The sequence below is a fragment of the Anopheles gambiae genome, chromosome 3 (genome assembly GCF_943734735.2).
Source record: "Anopheles gambiae chromosome 3, idAnoGambNW_F1_1, whole genome shotgun sequence".
NCBI classification, from domain to species: Eukaryota; Metazoa; Arthropoda; class Insecta; order Diptera; family Culicidae; genus Anopheles; species Anopheles gambiae.
The window spans coordinates 48170491-48185137 of record NC_064602.1 but is presented as its reverse complement, the minus strand read 5'-3'; the positions used below and the strand labels follow the sequence as shown (position 1 = coordinate 48185137).

At 39.6% G+C, this 14647-nt stretch overlaps 1 protein-coding gene across 26 annotated transcripts in view; it reads left to right on the top strand.

Annotated features, from left to right (window-relative positions):
• Positions 1–14647, top strand: part of LOC1279520 (tyrosine-protein phosphatase Lar) — a 234157-nt gene that overhangs the window by 107102 nt on the left and 112408 nt on the right. For all 26 annotated transcript variants that reach the window (XM_061660324.1, XM_061660321.1, XM_061660322.1 and 23 more), the window contains one exon: positions 162–466. In XM_061660324.1, the coding sequence (XP_061516308.1) occupies positions 367–466 (100 nt within the window). In that variant the 5' untranslated portion in view covers positions 162–366. The remainder of the gene's footprint in view (positions 1–161; positions 467–14647) is intronic.

Sequence of the window (14647 nt, the reverse complement as noted above, 5' to 3'; positions counted from 1 at the left end):
ATGAGCATGAAGCTAAAAGTATGATTTATTCTCTTGTATATTTTCATGAATCCCTGGCAACATGTGTTTTGCTTGCATCTTCTTCTTAAATCATTATATTTTTTTCTTTCTCTCTTTCTCTCTCCATTCATTCCTCATGAATATTGCTTACCCTTGTAAAGGCTGATATTGAAGCATAAACTACAATCATCTGCAATTATTATCCAACTTTCTTTCGAAGAGAGTAGGCAAAAAACGGCAATCACGCCCGTAAAAGCTTCGCAATATTAGTCTACATTGCAATATTCAAAATTCTTGACAAACCGTCCCTTCATCTAAACCGAAAAGAGAGAGAGAAAAAAGTGTACAGAAATTCCTCGATCGGAAATGGGGCTGTTGGTGGTCAATTCGACCGCGGCCTTACTGCTGGCAATCATTGCCACACTTTTCCTTCTGGCTGAGGTGCCGCAGATTGTGGTAGCATCACGTAAGTACTTGCATTTCATTTATAAAATAGCTAATTACTCTGCAGTAGAGTATAATTCTCGAGAGATGATACAAAAAGAGAAGACAAACCGGCCTTGATATTCGTTGTAGATAAAAAAAAAACGGCATTTGCAGCGAAACGACGCAAATATTGATGACTTTTAGAATGATGCAGGATATTTTATTTTGTTTCTGGAAATCAAAATCAAATTGGTGAAGTAAAAGTGCGCAAAAAATCAACTTACCTATTAGCTCTCGTATATCGACACGTTTCATTTATTTATTCACAAACACTCGCGTTCAGCAAAGGCATTTGTCTATAATGTGCCACTTCGCCCGGGTCCATCTTTTGCCACGAGTGCAACAGCCATTTTAATTGGATATATATCATTGGAACTCATATTTTACCAAATGTCGCTTCAACGTTGCGCACATCGCAATCGTCGCGTTTACGCTGTGCCGTGGTGTGCTGCATGGTCGGGAAATGCACGAGTAAAAAACAATCCCCGAAAGAGTGCTTGTTATGGTGGCGGATGGAAAGAAAACATATATTAAATTATTTATCCGGATAAATGGCGGAATCAAACCGAAATGCATGATAGTTGTCGAGCGTTTCCCTTTTTATTTTTCTCGTGTGTATTTTATTATACTGCGGCAGCAGTTTTCTGCTTGTTTTGAAGCGCAAAAAAAGATAAATTAACACACAAAAAAAGCTGGTAACAGCTGCACGTGGCTATCGACCGAATTTGTGTGCATTTGATGCATGTGTTCCGAACAATTCATATTTATATGGGTATATCGCCGTAACGTCACTTATATCCGGTGCCACCGGTACCGAACATCGAAATGGAGGATAAATACAAGACGGGCAAGTACAACAAACTCACACATACATTCTTCACACACGAAATAACAACTTGGTAGGATTGGTCGCTGCTCGTTCGACAACTGCCAGTTGCAACGATGCTTCGTGTCAGTTCAATTCTATTTCGTCCCATCACAGCATCGATGAAAATTTCATCTATTTGAAAATACTGTTAACGCTTACAAACAATGCATCCAGAAAGGCTGCAGTAACGCAGGGAGGGAGAGTGCACTATTTCGAATCCTACACGATTTCGCTCTCGAGCCTGTTGTTGATTGGTTGTCACTTTGCTTCCATTTTCTATCGCGCCGTGCGAACGGAACAGCGAAAGGTAAGGCGCGAGGATATGGATGCTCGTGATGGATATTATTTATGAATTCCTATTGACAGTAGCTGTTCAAATATTTATGCAAACGGTTAAATCATTGATAGCTTCCGTCTGACGACTGTGGAGAATGGAGTGCAGAACGGCTTCTATGACCATTCGTCCGTGCATTGATGTACGTGTATGTGTGCAATATTCTCTGCCGTAGTAGAGAGCATGCAAAAAGCGCAGTCGAATATCGGGGCATGTGTGAATGTTGAAAATTGATTTACATAGCATTAGCAATTACAATTAGCAGCGGATGGAATGAATGGGCCGCAAACGCTATCGCCAGGACATACCTCCCCTAGCAGTCCTGACAGTTTCTCGCTCCTTATCACATCACGTCCTTGAGCTCGACGGGCGGGTACAAACGATTGGCTTTGTAGAATAGGAATTATTGGTCTCATTTTCATGCTCCTTCCCGTCCTTCTCACAATCCGACCGTCCTTCCGGGTTGGGTTGATTGCGACCGGTTGTATTTGTTCCGCTGTGTTACGTACCGTTCCATGCTGCATTCAATTGCTAGCGGGCAAATGTCACTCGGCGGGCATCCTCGAAAGGAGTAAAATATTGATTAGTTCATTGAGTCAGAAGTTTCTCCTATGCGAACGATCCTGCTGGCTAGTTTCGGTTCTGTTACTCGGACGAAAGCCTTATCCGTCAGCCCTAATCAAGATGGGCACGAAGTAATCAATATCCTATTCAACTTTCCGCATTGCCAGTTTCAAAGGGATGTAAAATGAGCCGATGGTGGCGAACATCGCAATGGGCGGATACACAGATATACATCTAGCAGCCGAACACTTTTCAACGGAGAACGATGAACCGTTCTATCATTGCCGTTATTGTAAGCAACTTAAAGGTGCCGAAGCCGAACCTGTGTCGATGGTCTAGCCCAAGTCATGGAGTTATGTTGGCAATGGTGGTATTACCATCTACCAGAAAATGCACTTTCAAGCAGCCGGTGAACAATATGCTAAGTTGAAAAACGTCCTTATGGAGCACAGCGAGGATACTGCTTATAAATAAAGACCTGCCAGGCTATAATTCAAAACAATTACCAAGCTCTCGGAAGAAATTAATAAAAAGTACTGTTTACGATTTCAAATTAACATACAAGCTTCGAGAGGTTATTGGGTGGGGTAGACTCGCTGTTTAGTTTAGTTTAAAAACAACGACATTCGCGTACGTGGTGAAATATTTTTTAGCAAATTGTGTTTGATTGTCTGATAAGTGTATATGCTTAATATATTTAATAATAATTTTTTTTACCAAAATGAATCAAAAACCTCCTTTAACGAAAACACAGTAAAAATGAACCTATTATAAGAAAGGTACTGTACTAAACGTTCATAATAATACATTTATTTTGTATGTAATGATCCATCCAGATAATTTTGATCGAACAGTTCATTAACTTTTGCAACACGACCTGCAGGATTATTTTGGGCTGCAAATTCGTTGGTGCTACAGTGATGTTTAACTAGCATGTTAGTATAAAAGGTTGTGGCTAGTACTTACTAAATCAACCGATGATTCGGTGCAACGGTGGTGATTGTTTTGGTACAAGCTGTGTTGTTGTGGTCAAATGGTAGTGTTCTTGTTCACGCTATACTATTAAAGCGTCTTATTCCGAAAGTACGCTAAAGTAGTACCGTGCAAGAAGATATCGTAGATTGGAGCTCTCGGAATTGAGAGGCGCAGGCTGAAAGTATTGTATAGCATACCAGTTGCCAGAGCGAGCGCGTGTAATTGTATGAGCACATGCATTTTTACTTTGGGAACCCCGTATTTGAATGGTTTACCTAGAACAGCGCAAGGCATGTACTTTCACAGCATTTGCAACGCAACGGTCCTGAAGGAATCTGGCGTTTTTTTGTATGACCACTGGGTGAAGAATAGTTGTGGTGAATTAAGGGACCGCAGCGCGGCAGTTGAACGGGTTGGCAGCCAACAATAGCAATATAGAGCTTACTTTGCATGATGATGAAGTACCTTGACTGTTGACCATAATACAAAAAAGGGACAAGGAATGGGTTGGGTGCGCACATTTTTGTCCACCCGTACCCGAAAGATGAATTGCAAACCAGTTTCATTCTCGCATGTGTTGTTACCCTGTTCGTTCCTTTTTGCAACAACAAGGAAGGAAGTGGAAAATTTCCAAACATCCAACTACACCAACCCATCATAATCATCATGCATATGTTAGCATAACGGACCGTTTCCCGTTGACCCCCGGGAATTCGATCGAGATTGTGCCTGGCAATTACCTAAAGACGGCGACGATGTCGAGGTCGTCGGGAACGATGATGAATAGCAGGAGCCGCGCAAAGACATGGAGCCCGCGTTTTGCTACGTAATGTAGGTGGAATTTATTCAACGCTGCAGTGACCCACTGCTTACGGCGGGAACCCGCCTACGGGGAGCAAGCAAAATGAAGAATGGGCTCGCCAGTTTCTTAGTTTATTGCTTGGCTCAGTTTTGAAGGTAAACTAAGCAATAAAATGCCAGCAAGTGAAATATGAAACGGCGGGGCAGTGAAACAAACGTCTTTAAAGCCAGTTCCCGAAGTCGTAAAGTAGTTATGATGAGAGCACTTGAGTTGTGTATCTTTCCTTTAGAAAGCGTTCAAATTTGTCTGGAAATAATAGTTTATCGGCAGCACATGGGTCGATATGTTGGACAAAAATGGCATATTGAAATGAACTTTACTGAATGCATACCGTTTGTTCACTGTTTACAGATACTTCATTTAGCAGCAATAAGAGTAACATGTAAAAATAAGACACACATTTTCATTAAATTTATGAAACAATCTTCAACTACGTCAAATAATTCAAATCAAACAATTGAGATTATATGTATGTAAGATTCATTCATTTGTCATATTGGTGCCAAACGGCTGGAAACACAAACTGTTGAAAAGAAGTAGGTATAAGTAATTTTCCTGAAAAACTAAAAACAACATTTGGCAGCTTTATTTGTTAGTGGAATCGAGTCCAACTGAGATGTGTCACATTCGGTTATGCCACTAGCTTTTTCTTCTTTCAATACTCTAGATCACATATATACAGGGTTTACCAAGTCACTTTGCGATGTGAGCTGCACAATTCATCTCACTTGAGACGTATTTCTATTCTGACGTGCTACTTCATTTGGCCCGAAATAATTTTCTATTCCGCCGCATTCATTTTCATCCATTATATGAAGTCTTTTCACAGGGGATGTTAGCTGGAGCCGTCCGCGATGTTTACATTTTTTTTCAAAAATAAATTTTTGGGCTTTTAGTGCTGATTTGTGATACAACTATGTTGTTTAACAAAGAATAGAAGTTTATCTTTGCTCCGCTGTAACATTCTAGCCGAAAAATGGATTAATCGTTGAGATATTAGCAGTTGAACCTGCTCTGTCAAATCTGCTAATAACTCAATTAATAACCCATGTTTCGGCTAGAATGTTACAGCGGAGCAAAGATAAACTTCTATTCTTTGTTAAACAACATAGTTGTATCACAAATCAGCACTAAAAGCCCAAAAATTTATTTTTGAAAAAAATGTAAACATCGCGGACGGCTCCAGCTAACATCCCCTGTGAAAATACTTCATATAATGGATGAAAATGAATGCGGCGGAATAGAAAATTATTTCGGGCCAAATGAAGTAGCACGTCAGAATAGAAATACGTCTCAAGTGAGATGAATTGTGCAGCTCACATCGCAAAGTGACTTGGTAAACCCTGTACCTTTACAATTGATGTCTTACGTTCACCGAGGACTGGCATGACGGGCGACTTCATTAGTGAGTCTGCCTTGCTACAAGCACCGGTTGATTGTAGTTGTTTGATTTTTGCTTCACTGTGTGTCAAGATGTACTTTTCAGAATTGATATTTTTTCATCGTCTATCTCTCGTTCTTGTAAAGCTCAGTTCAAGCTGACTAGCCTGACTGTGCACTTTTAGATTTTTGTTAAATGGAAAGAGCAAAACTGAAAAGGGAAAACCAAAAACCAACTGAAAGTATTTTTGTGGAGATGTTTGCTCCTCCGCTTTTCCTGCCACATCGCCTTTTACGAATCTCATGGAAAAGAAGGATGTTACATGTTATGAAATGCTAGATGTGTATATCTATGTGTCGGAGTAAGCAAACGTTTTTTTTTTCTTTTCTAGTTGGTGGTTGGTGTTGCAGAGTTTCCACGAATGCCACTCGTTTATTTATGGTGGCAAAATTTTGTGCGATTTCTGCTTCTTCCCAAAATAGCATGCATCTACTGATGAAGTTGAACGGCTTTCTCTTGGCCTGCCTTCTGTTCGTTTCGCATCGTGCTGTGGGCCAAGTTTATCCACGTGTTGTTACTTTTGCTCTTCCAAAACCCGTGCAGTTCTCCCACTTCAACGAGCAAACCAACGTTGATTTGGTGGGATTTGCTTCCCTCTGTTACGGTTGGTTCTGGCTAGTTGTCGTTTCGCCGGTGACTTTTGCCTTCAACATCATTGAATTCATCACCGTGGCACCGAGAGAACCTCATCCAACAAGGCTTAGTCGTTAAACGGGGCCATAGAATGTCACAACCTGCTAAATTATTTAGGATAGTAACGCGAAGTCGCTAAAGGATAACAGCCTTTGTACTGGAGTGAATTTGTTCGCTCGACCCAAGTCCTGTTTTGTTCTGCGGCTTGATTGTTTATACTACGGAGTGGGTCGCGATGCGCTATGCAAACCACCGAGTCGTTGTATCTTCTTCCTCGAGTGAGCGACGATTACGGTTGTAATAGTGTCACTTCAGAGGTAGAAATGATGACGCCTTTCCAACACACAGTTCTGCTTGTCAATCTGTGGAAACCTGCTACGAAAAGCAAAAATGCACACCTTGCACGGTTCAGATATCATGTTCGTATTTCTTTCTTTTTTTTCAACAACCGCTGGTTTATCCCATTCATCCTCTAGTGCTAGTATAAGTATTTGCGAGGAATGGAGGGACAGATTGCCCTCGAGCATATATTCCGGACATGTGGCAGCGATAGTTACTCAGAGATAAATGAGTGATCTTGGTGAATAAATTAGTATCTTCCTTCAGAGCGCGTGCAGCTTATCATGTGCGCTACATATGACTTTCTTCACATTGTGGAAAACTGTGCGTATGCGAAAAAGTGAAATAAGATGGCAATGCTCGAATGGTAGGGCTCTTATGCGTATGGCATGTTGCTATGCAGTTGCATTTCAACATCTACGATATATCCATACTCTATCCGTTGATAAACTGTACACACATTGAGCAGTACTTTTTTTCTGTTGACATGGAGGGTGGTGCAGTATTTGTTTGTTGAAAAGTAAGTATGTTTGCATATGCATAAAACCAATGCTTTTCTAACCGGCTCGTTGAATGAATAGCTTACCACAGAATTACTTATTTAATGCTATTGGATTTTATGCTTTAGTTCGTTATTCTATGTTACTTGTGTTATGTGGCAATGCATAGACGAAAGCTTTGGAAAGCTTGTCTCACACCAATGATGGTATTGGTTAATCAAGAAACCTGTACATGCTAATACGTTCACTAAGTTTTAATGTCAAAGACGAAAAAAAACACCGTTGAAAAAAGAAAGGAAAAATTTCAAGATTATTTGCTATGTTTATTTTTACATCAAAGAGTAGGGATTGAAAAAATATCGTGGTAATTACGTAAATTACTGAATTCAAAAACGCTGCAAGGAGTCTCCCATATACCGAAAATGGCTGGTGCGCCAAATAAGAAAATAAATAATAATAATAATAAACAACAATAAATGTATCAAGTTATAGTCTATTGATAACGCGTATACATCGCGTGTTAATTAATAAAATTTAACCTAAACGTAAGTAACTAACTTATACTCTCATTAACATAATGATTGAAACATTTTTACATTAAAAAATCATTAAAATTACGTAAAACATAATAATGTTACACCTGCATCGCAGACAAAGAGTTAGGATTAGAAGTGAAACATTAGCCCAAGGATTCTTTTGTATTGACAATATGTCGTTGTCATTGTTTGGCTCGAATCACTTGGTTTACCTTTACCATGTGGAACAACTTTTTGTATAGAGTAGTAGTATTGGATTCACTTCCTGCTTTACGTTACGACCACAACGAATGGATATAGCTTTTCAGTTTCCCTTGCAATTCTTGATCAGTAGTAGGCACACTATTGACTTCTCCGATGGTTTTGTGCGAAGGTTTCACACATTCAACTATCCCTTGACTCGGTTTCTTCGTATGAGAATAGTAATTCGCTTTTGGTTGTAGGTTTCCCGGTTTTGCCAACGGAAATGCCAAATATTGGCATGAAAAGCTATAGTTCCATTGGTGGATAAATGGAAGGTACGTGAGAAAATTGGTAAATGATCCCAGAGTGCAATGCTTTTGCCAACATTGGTTGCAAATCTTTTGTTTGGCTTCAGACCGGATTGCATTCAGTGCGAAGCGCGAGGCTAGACGAGTACGTCACCTTGCCGCTATCGCATAGGTGGGTGCATCACTTACCGCAAAACGAAGCATCCTGTGCTGAGAAAGGATGCTAGTAATGCTGTGTTGTTTTTGAAAACGTATTCAGCCATCGTTGGTGTACGAGGTGTACTCATGGAAAGCGTAATTGCAAACCACCACGTACAGGTGCTGCGATGGAACGCCGATAAATTTGGTGTTCGTTTGGGCAGTAAGTGGAAGTAAGTGGAAACAATGAACGAATCGGTAACTTTTCCACAAGCAAGCTCACGTTATTGCCATAACTCGATTAATTCAGAAAATGTTTCTAAACAATTTCACACATTATTTCACACATACACGCGGACGTGTAAACTAAATATCACAGCGGATTGGTGCTGTGATTAACAAGATGAATTTTTGATGCTATGTTCCATATTTAAAATTAGTTAAAAATAGAAAATAGTAAATATAAGTTTAACTATGTCACGTATTCCATTTATAAACTTGAACACTTAAACAACAACTCAACCATAGTAATAATAAAACAAATATCATATTTTGGAATGCTTTTCTCAACAGCATAGCATTGTCGCGCTTTACAAAAATCATGATGTATGTCATTTCACAGTACATTGAATATAATTGAAGCGTATCAGAACAGTTATGAGAGGCAATTTTGAGGCATTGATATTTTTGCTCCTCAACATTGCTTTTGCTGATATATATGGCTCTGTCTGTAAATCCGACACTAGAAATACGTTGCAAGAGCATTGAAAAGTTTGAATAGGCCTGTAAATTTGTTACCTATTTTGCAGAATGAAAGATCATTTTTCGTCTAAGCACCATTCGTACTTTACCGAGGATTCGCTCCAACTTGAATGGTTTTAATAATTTGAATTTATCGTCCTACTCGCCTGCTGATTGTGTTTGATAGAAAAGCCTGCAAGGGTTTGGTGCAAAATTGTGAAGCGGGAAACAAGAATCCCCTTTTATCCAACGCAAACTCGTGACCAGAATTCGTAACCGCACTCCCGACAATCTTAGCGCTATGGCGCCTCGATGCTTGTGAAGCATTTGCTGTTGTGGTAGCAAGACGTGCAGGACGTTGATCCAACAGGATACATTGTCAGAAATGTTGCACTGTACAGCGTGTGCGAAGGAAAACTTGCTCAAGATTCAAAAAAAAGTGTATCCTCACAAAGTGCTACAGATGTCGGACAGGGTAAAGGAAGGCTTACCGAAGTCTAGCTTTGCGTGGGACGCGATCTCTCAGAAGATGGTATGCTTGAATATACCATCTTCAAAGCGGAGTCCTTCTTCTTTAGCATCATCGTCGTTGGTTTTATAATGCATACTGAACGTTTGCCTTTGCTACACACTTAGACAAGCATCATTTTGTCATATTTTTTTTGTCGGCAACTGATCGTTGCTAATAAATCTGGTCAATGTGCGGTAGCTTTTATACGCTAGTTCTTAACCACCTACCCGGTGGTGGGTTTTCCCACTTCAAACATTTATCCTTTCAGCATGACAAACGAGCCTGGCTTGAGCAAATCCGTCCACAAAGAAGGGGACTGCCATATTTGCCTCGTAAAGCATACCTTATGAACAGCTTGGTGAGACATGATAATAATATAAATAAATACAAAATCCCTGTTCGACCGCTTGACAAAATTCTGTCCTTTTAACCAGGTACAAATTCAGAACTTTTGATGGAGAATATTTCATTCATCGAATTTCCACAATTTGTATGCCCTTGTATTTTTTTTGCAAAACATTTTTTTTTTCTTTCTTTTTTGCTAAGAATAATATCAATGTGTTGCTAGTTTCAATAATTGTTTGGGAAGTTGCGTAAGAAAAACGCCAAAAGTAATTATGCTGTGATTTTGCTTGTACGCAACCAATACACGTTGCTATCCGTAATTGAATCATAATCCATCAATCAATAGCCTTATTAACTTAACAACTATTAGTTAGTTTTACTGTCCCACATCCGATAGAGATATTAGTCCGATTGATTTGGTGTAACCTGGTCATATTGATTATCAACTGTTGAACATATAAGTTTTATGAGTTTTGAATATCTCATACAGAAAGTTATGTACTGCATTAATCTTCTAGAACTACAAACATCTCATAATTTTATTATTTCAAGTTGTTTTGAGAAATTCTGCAATCTTCATGATTACTGTCAACATACATCTACCATTGATCAATCAATTCGATAAGCATGTTCATAAAAGCAAAGTGGCTGACTACTTCAATGGAATGTTTTAACATACCTCATGGCTAATAATTCATTTTCGTTAGCTGAATTCTGCTTAATTGGAAGGACGGAGCTCCACAAATAGTATGTTACTGATGAAGGCAATGATGTATTGTGTTCCAGTACCTGCTGCCACAAATAAGCGAAACAACTGATAGTGAGAAGATGGGTTGACATCAAAACGTCGCATAACCCCAAAAACTAGAACGAAAGGTCTGCCTCCCATATGAAAAATGGGCTAATAACTACTGTTATGGCATACCATTAGTTACTCCAATCACAATTAGCTGGCGTGCCGTGACCATCGTCACCATTCAATCTTCAACCAATGAATACGGTTAGTCGTAGTGGTTGTTGATTAAAGAAATGTCTTGTCGCACCCAATGGGTTTGAGTTCCGTAGTCAAAGTTTAGGCAAAGGCTTTTGTCGTATTCAATGTTGTTATGTCTCGTTGTAGAATGCATGGGTGAGCGAGAAGCTATGCTCAGAGCACTGATTGATGGTTCACCATTTATAATCCTCGTTTGGAAGTATGGTAACATCCGGACTCTACCATCGCAGACATGATGACTAGGGACTACTTTCATTATATTCGCCGAAACTAGCATTAGCATATACACCACAATCTGTGATTAAGCTTGGTCCAATCGTTTTGATTGTGAAGTCACGCATTTTTCACGCTGTATTGCAAGGCATGCTTGTTGAACTCGTTTCTTCTTACACTTGCAACTTGGCTGTAATATGCGCAGTCATGTAACCGGTAGGTTATTATCATACATATCATATCAGTGTGTGTTGTTGTGAACATTGTTAAGATTTTTTTCCCATGCAAACAGTAGTTGCTTTTATTTTTATTGCTATTTTTTCTTAATATCGGTGTAGATATTCCTTGTACAAGTTTACAGTACTTTTTTGGGTCATACGCTTTTTTATGTTGCCCTGAATATTGTTACTTTTTTCATTCGAGCTCAACTTATTATTCCACTCTGTGGGGAGACTACTCAATACCACCACCTATTGGCTTCTAAATGATGTAAAATTATAATCATTAGCTGGATATGAATTGTTTCTCAACGCCTGTCCGACTGTGGGCGAAATGATCAAGTAGCTACCAAGCGTGACATTTGATACGGAATTTCCCTTCCTACCCACAGATTATTAATTGGTTTGGCGACACATTTGGGAGAGAAACAGGACAATGGTAAGAGTATGAAAAATACGCTTTTATTGCTGTAAGACGGTGTAGTTCGAAGTCCAAGCAGTAACATTACACCGGATGTAATTACGTTTCAGACCCCTACTCTGAACTCTTCGTCTACTTTTCATTGGTCTCCTAGCTGCCTTCACGTGCACAATAATGGTTGGCAGAAGTTTGTCAGAAACTTTTGCTGTGTTTGCTGCGCAACACGACAAAGGCGTCTTCTATTTAATGAACTGAATCGAAGGACTACGCAACATTTCGTGTTTGACAGATGTTTCGTCACAAAATGACTCTCTAGCTGCCAGCGTTTGCGGAAAGTGTAATCGTTTGAGAAACTTTTCCAACTCCACCAACCTGACTGTCCCTTTCCAAGAGATGCCCTTTATTGTAGCACGTTTGCTTCACAGGGAAATACTTGCTTCATCGTTTGCTAAACAATTCGTAGTAGCTGGTATATTCCTTTAACAATAATTGTATGGGTGTGTGCAACATCTAGCGAACTTTTCGAAAGGTTGCGTAAAGCTGAGGTTTTCTTTGATCTTTCGAGCACCGAAATGTCTAAAATGTCATCGCATCTTGCATGCGGAGCCTGAAGTGATTGCCTATGCTTATTCATTCATCATTGTAGATAGATCTGGGAAGTTTGTCAACACATTTCTACTTAAAAAAAACTTCGAATTCTTTGCTTTTTCTAAAACCATCATCAGTTAAATCGAACTAGAGTGGTTTTAGACGTTCCAAGAATTTTTCATGCTTTTTTGTTTTTGCATGACGTTTGCATCATGCGGAGATGCTTCTACCGGGATTTATAGGCATGCAAAACTAGAAAATCGGTAAAATAGTTTTCATGAATCCCTACGGTGCTGAATTATTAATTCGTTCGAAACGTGGCCTCTAGTAGTCAACCAAAAAGCTAACGGATCGTGTGCTAGTGTTCCACCGCCATTTTCAAGCTTTCATTGGCATCTACGGTAAGCTGGTCGTCATCAGCGAACGGAGGATTCGTGTTTCCGTGCGAATTTGGACCATTAGTCATGATACATTAAACCGAAAAGGATAAGAAATGACTTTCTGTGCTGAACATTTGGAGAGGATTTCTTCTTGGCGAAGATACCGGAAATCGTTTGCCTGTTGGTTTGCTGGAACGGGTTAGCGCGGAGCTCGATTCGTGTTTGTGTGTCATGCTTGACAAATTGAGTGGTGAAGGAGTCTTAAGCAAGCGGACGTTTTAACAGTTGCCTGCTATGTTGCCTAACACGAAAGGCTGCTTCAGCTTTACCAATGATCGCTCTAATTTCTTATCTTAAATTCCCAAGCCGACTCTTTTTAGTCATTTATGTTAAAAGGGGGTTGAATTTGAAAGGCCCCTCTTTGCTGGTCTACTAATTCAATCGTTTTTCGGATCACGTGGCTATATCTTTTGGTGCTTGAGGTAAATGACTAAGTGTTCCGTTATTCAACAAACCAATATATATACTTATAGGGCAATTATGTTAGTTGGTAAAAAACGGAATGAAGCATATGCAATATTGTCGTTGCAGATTGGGAAATTTTTATATACCAACTATGTATGTACATTAAAGAATATTTTTTTTATTTTGTTGGATTAAACAGTGTTTTATTTCTAAATATCTGAAGATCGATCATCTTCTTAGATTTTTATTCTATACGTTTGCATATTTTCAAGCGTTGTCTAAATATGAAGTAAAAAAGACAGTAAATTCGCATCAGTGTTCATTTGAACATGAACAAAAAATCAATTCCCACTGCTATTAAGCCTCAAACGTGGTGTCGCACTTCGTGTTCGTAATAATAATCGCATGGATATTCAACATCGTAAACGTCTTCTGGCTGCAAACTAATGATGTAAGTATTTTGACACAGCAGCCGGATCCATATCCCATGAAGAATTTCCTTCGTTCTGTTGACACCTTCAGCGATGCGCTACGACAGTAACTCCCGCACGCACGTTCGGGTCTCGTGCCTGTGCCGTGTTCGATATATGTCAATCATCGAGTGGATGATGTAGAAGTAGTGATTCGTCGTAGTAGTTCTGGTTTCCTTGGGTTCGAGAATGCTGTGAATGTGATCGACATTGGATAGCGAAGGTAACAAGTGCTGCTGGGGAAGATATGATGCGAGCCACTTCACTAAGAAATACTTCAAATTTCATCAGCACACACGATGGAGAATGTTTCCGGCCAAAGCGTGTGCCACCAGGAAAATGCAATACCATGGTATTAGCAATAGACCGAAATGGCTGAGGTGGAGCAGCAAGACGCTTTACACATGACGATCATAATCTCCCTTTGGAACGTGATGCGCTGAAATATGTTCTGACAGTATACAGCTCTTAGAATTCCTTTCACCCGAATGGGATAACCCTCCAATTTTCTGCCTTACCCGTATCCACTCTCCATTTCCGGTGAGTGGATGTGAGAAGGATATTGCCATTTTTGTGGATCCATCATGTCGAACAAAAGCGAACGTTATTAGTATGCTGCTGTCATTGATAGACGATAAACTGTGTATTAGTGGCTTGACTGAAGTCTGGTAACAGGTAGGTTACAAATTTCCGCTTGATGAATCTGAACCGTTCGTTAACCTTTGGGTAAATTGTCTAAATTATTCGGACTACTTCACAAATCCAGCGATAGCAGTAACTGTGTGCAATTTCTTTTGTTTGAAGCACGTTTTCATGGACGATGAGTACAGTGAAGAAGGCACAGATTGCACATGTACAAAGGTAACGATGTGCTTATGTCATAAGGAAAAAGCATTAGTTTCGACAGTTGCCAACATTTGATTTACAGAACTATTTCTAGTATTGATAAGTGCTTTTAAAACCATGGTTAAATGACTACTTTTTTCTTCATGTTTGGATATATGAGAGCACTGGCCAAACGACGCTTACGGACATAACCGGACCTAACAATTGCGACATGACAACTGTATCACAATTCCGGCCAAGTATCAGCTTAACATACGTATATAAATAATAGACTTGCACTGTTTTCCA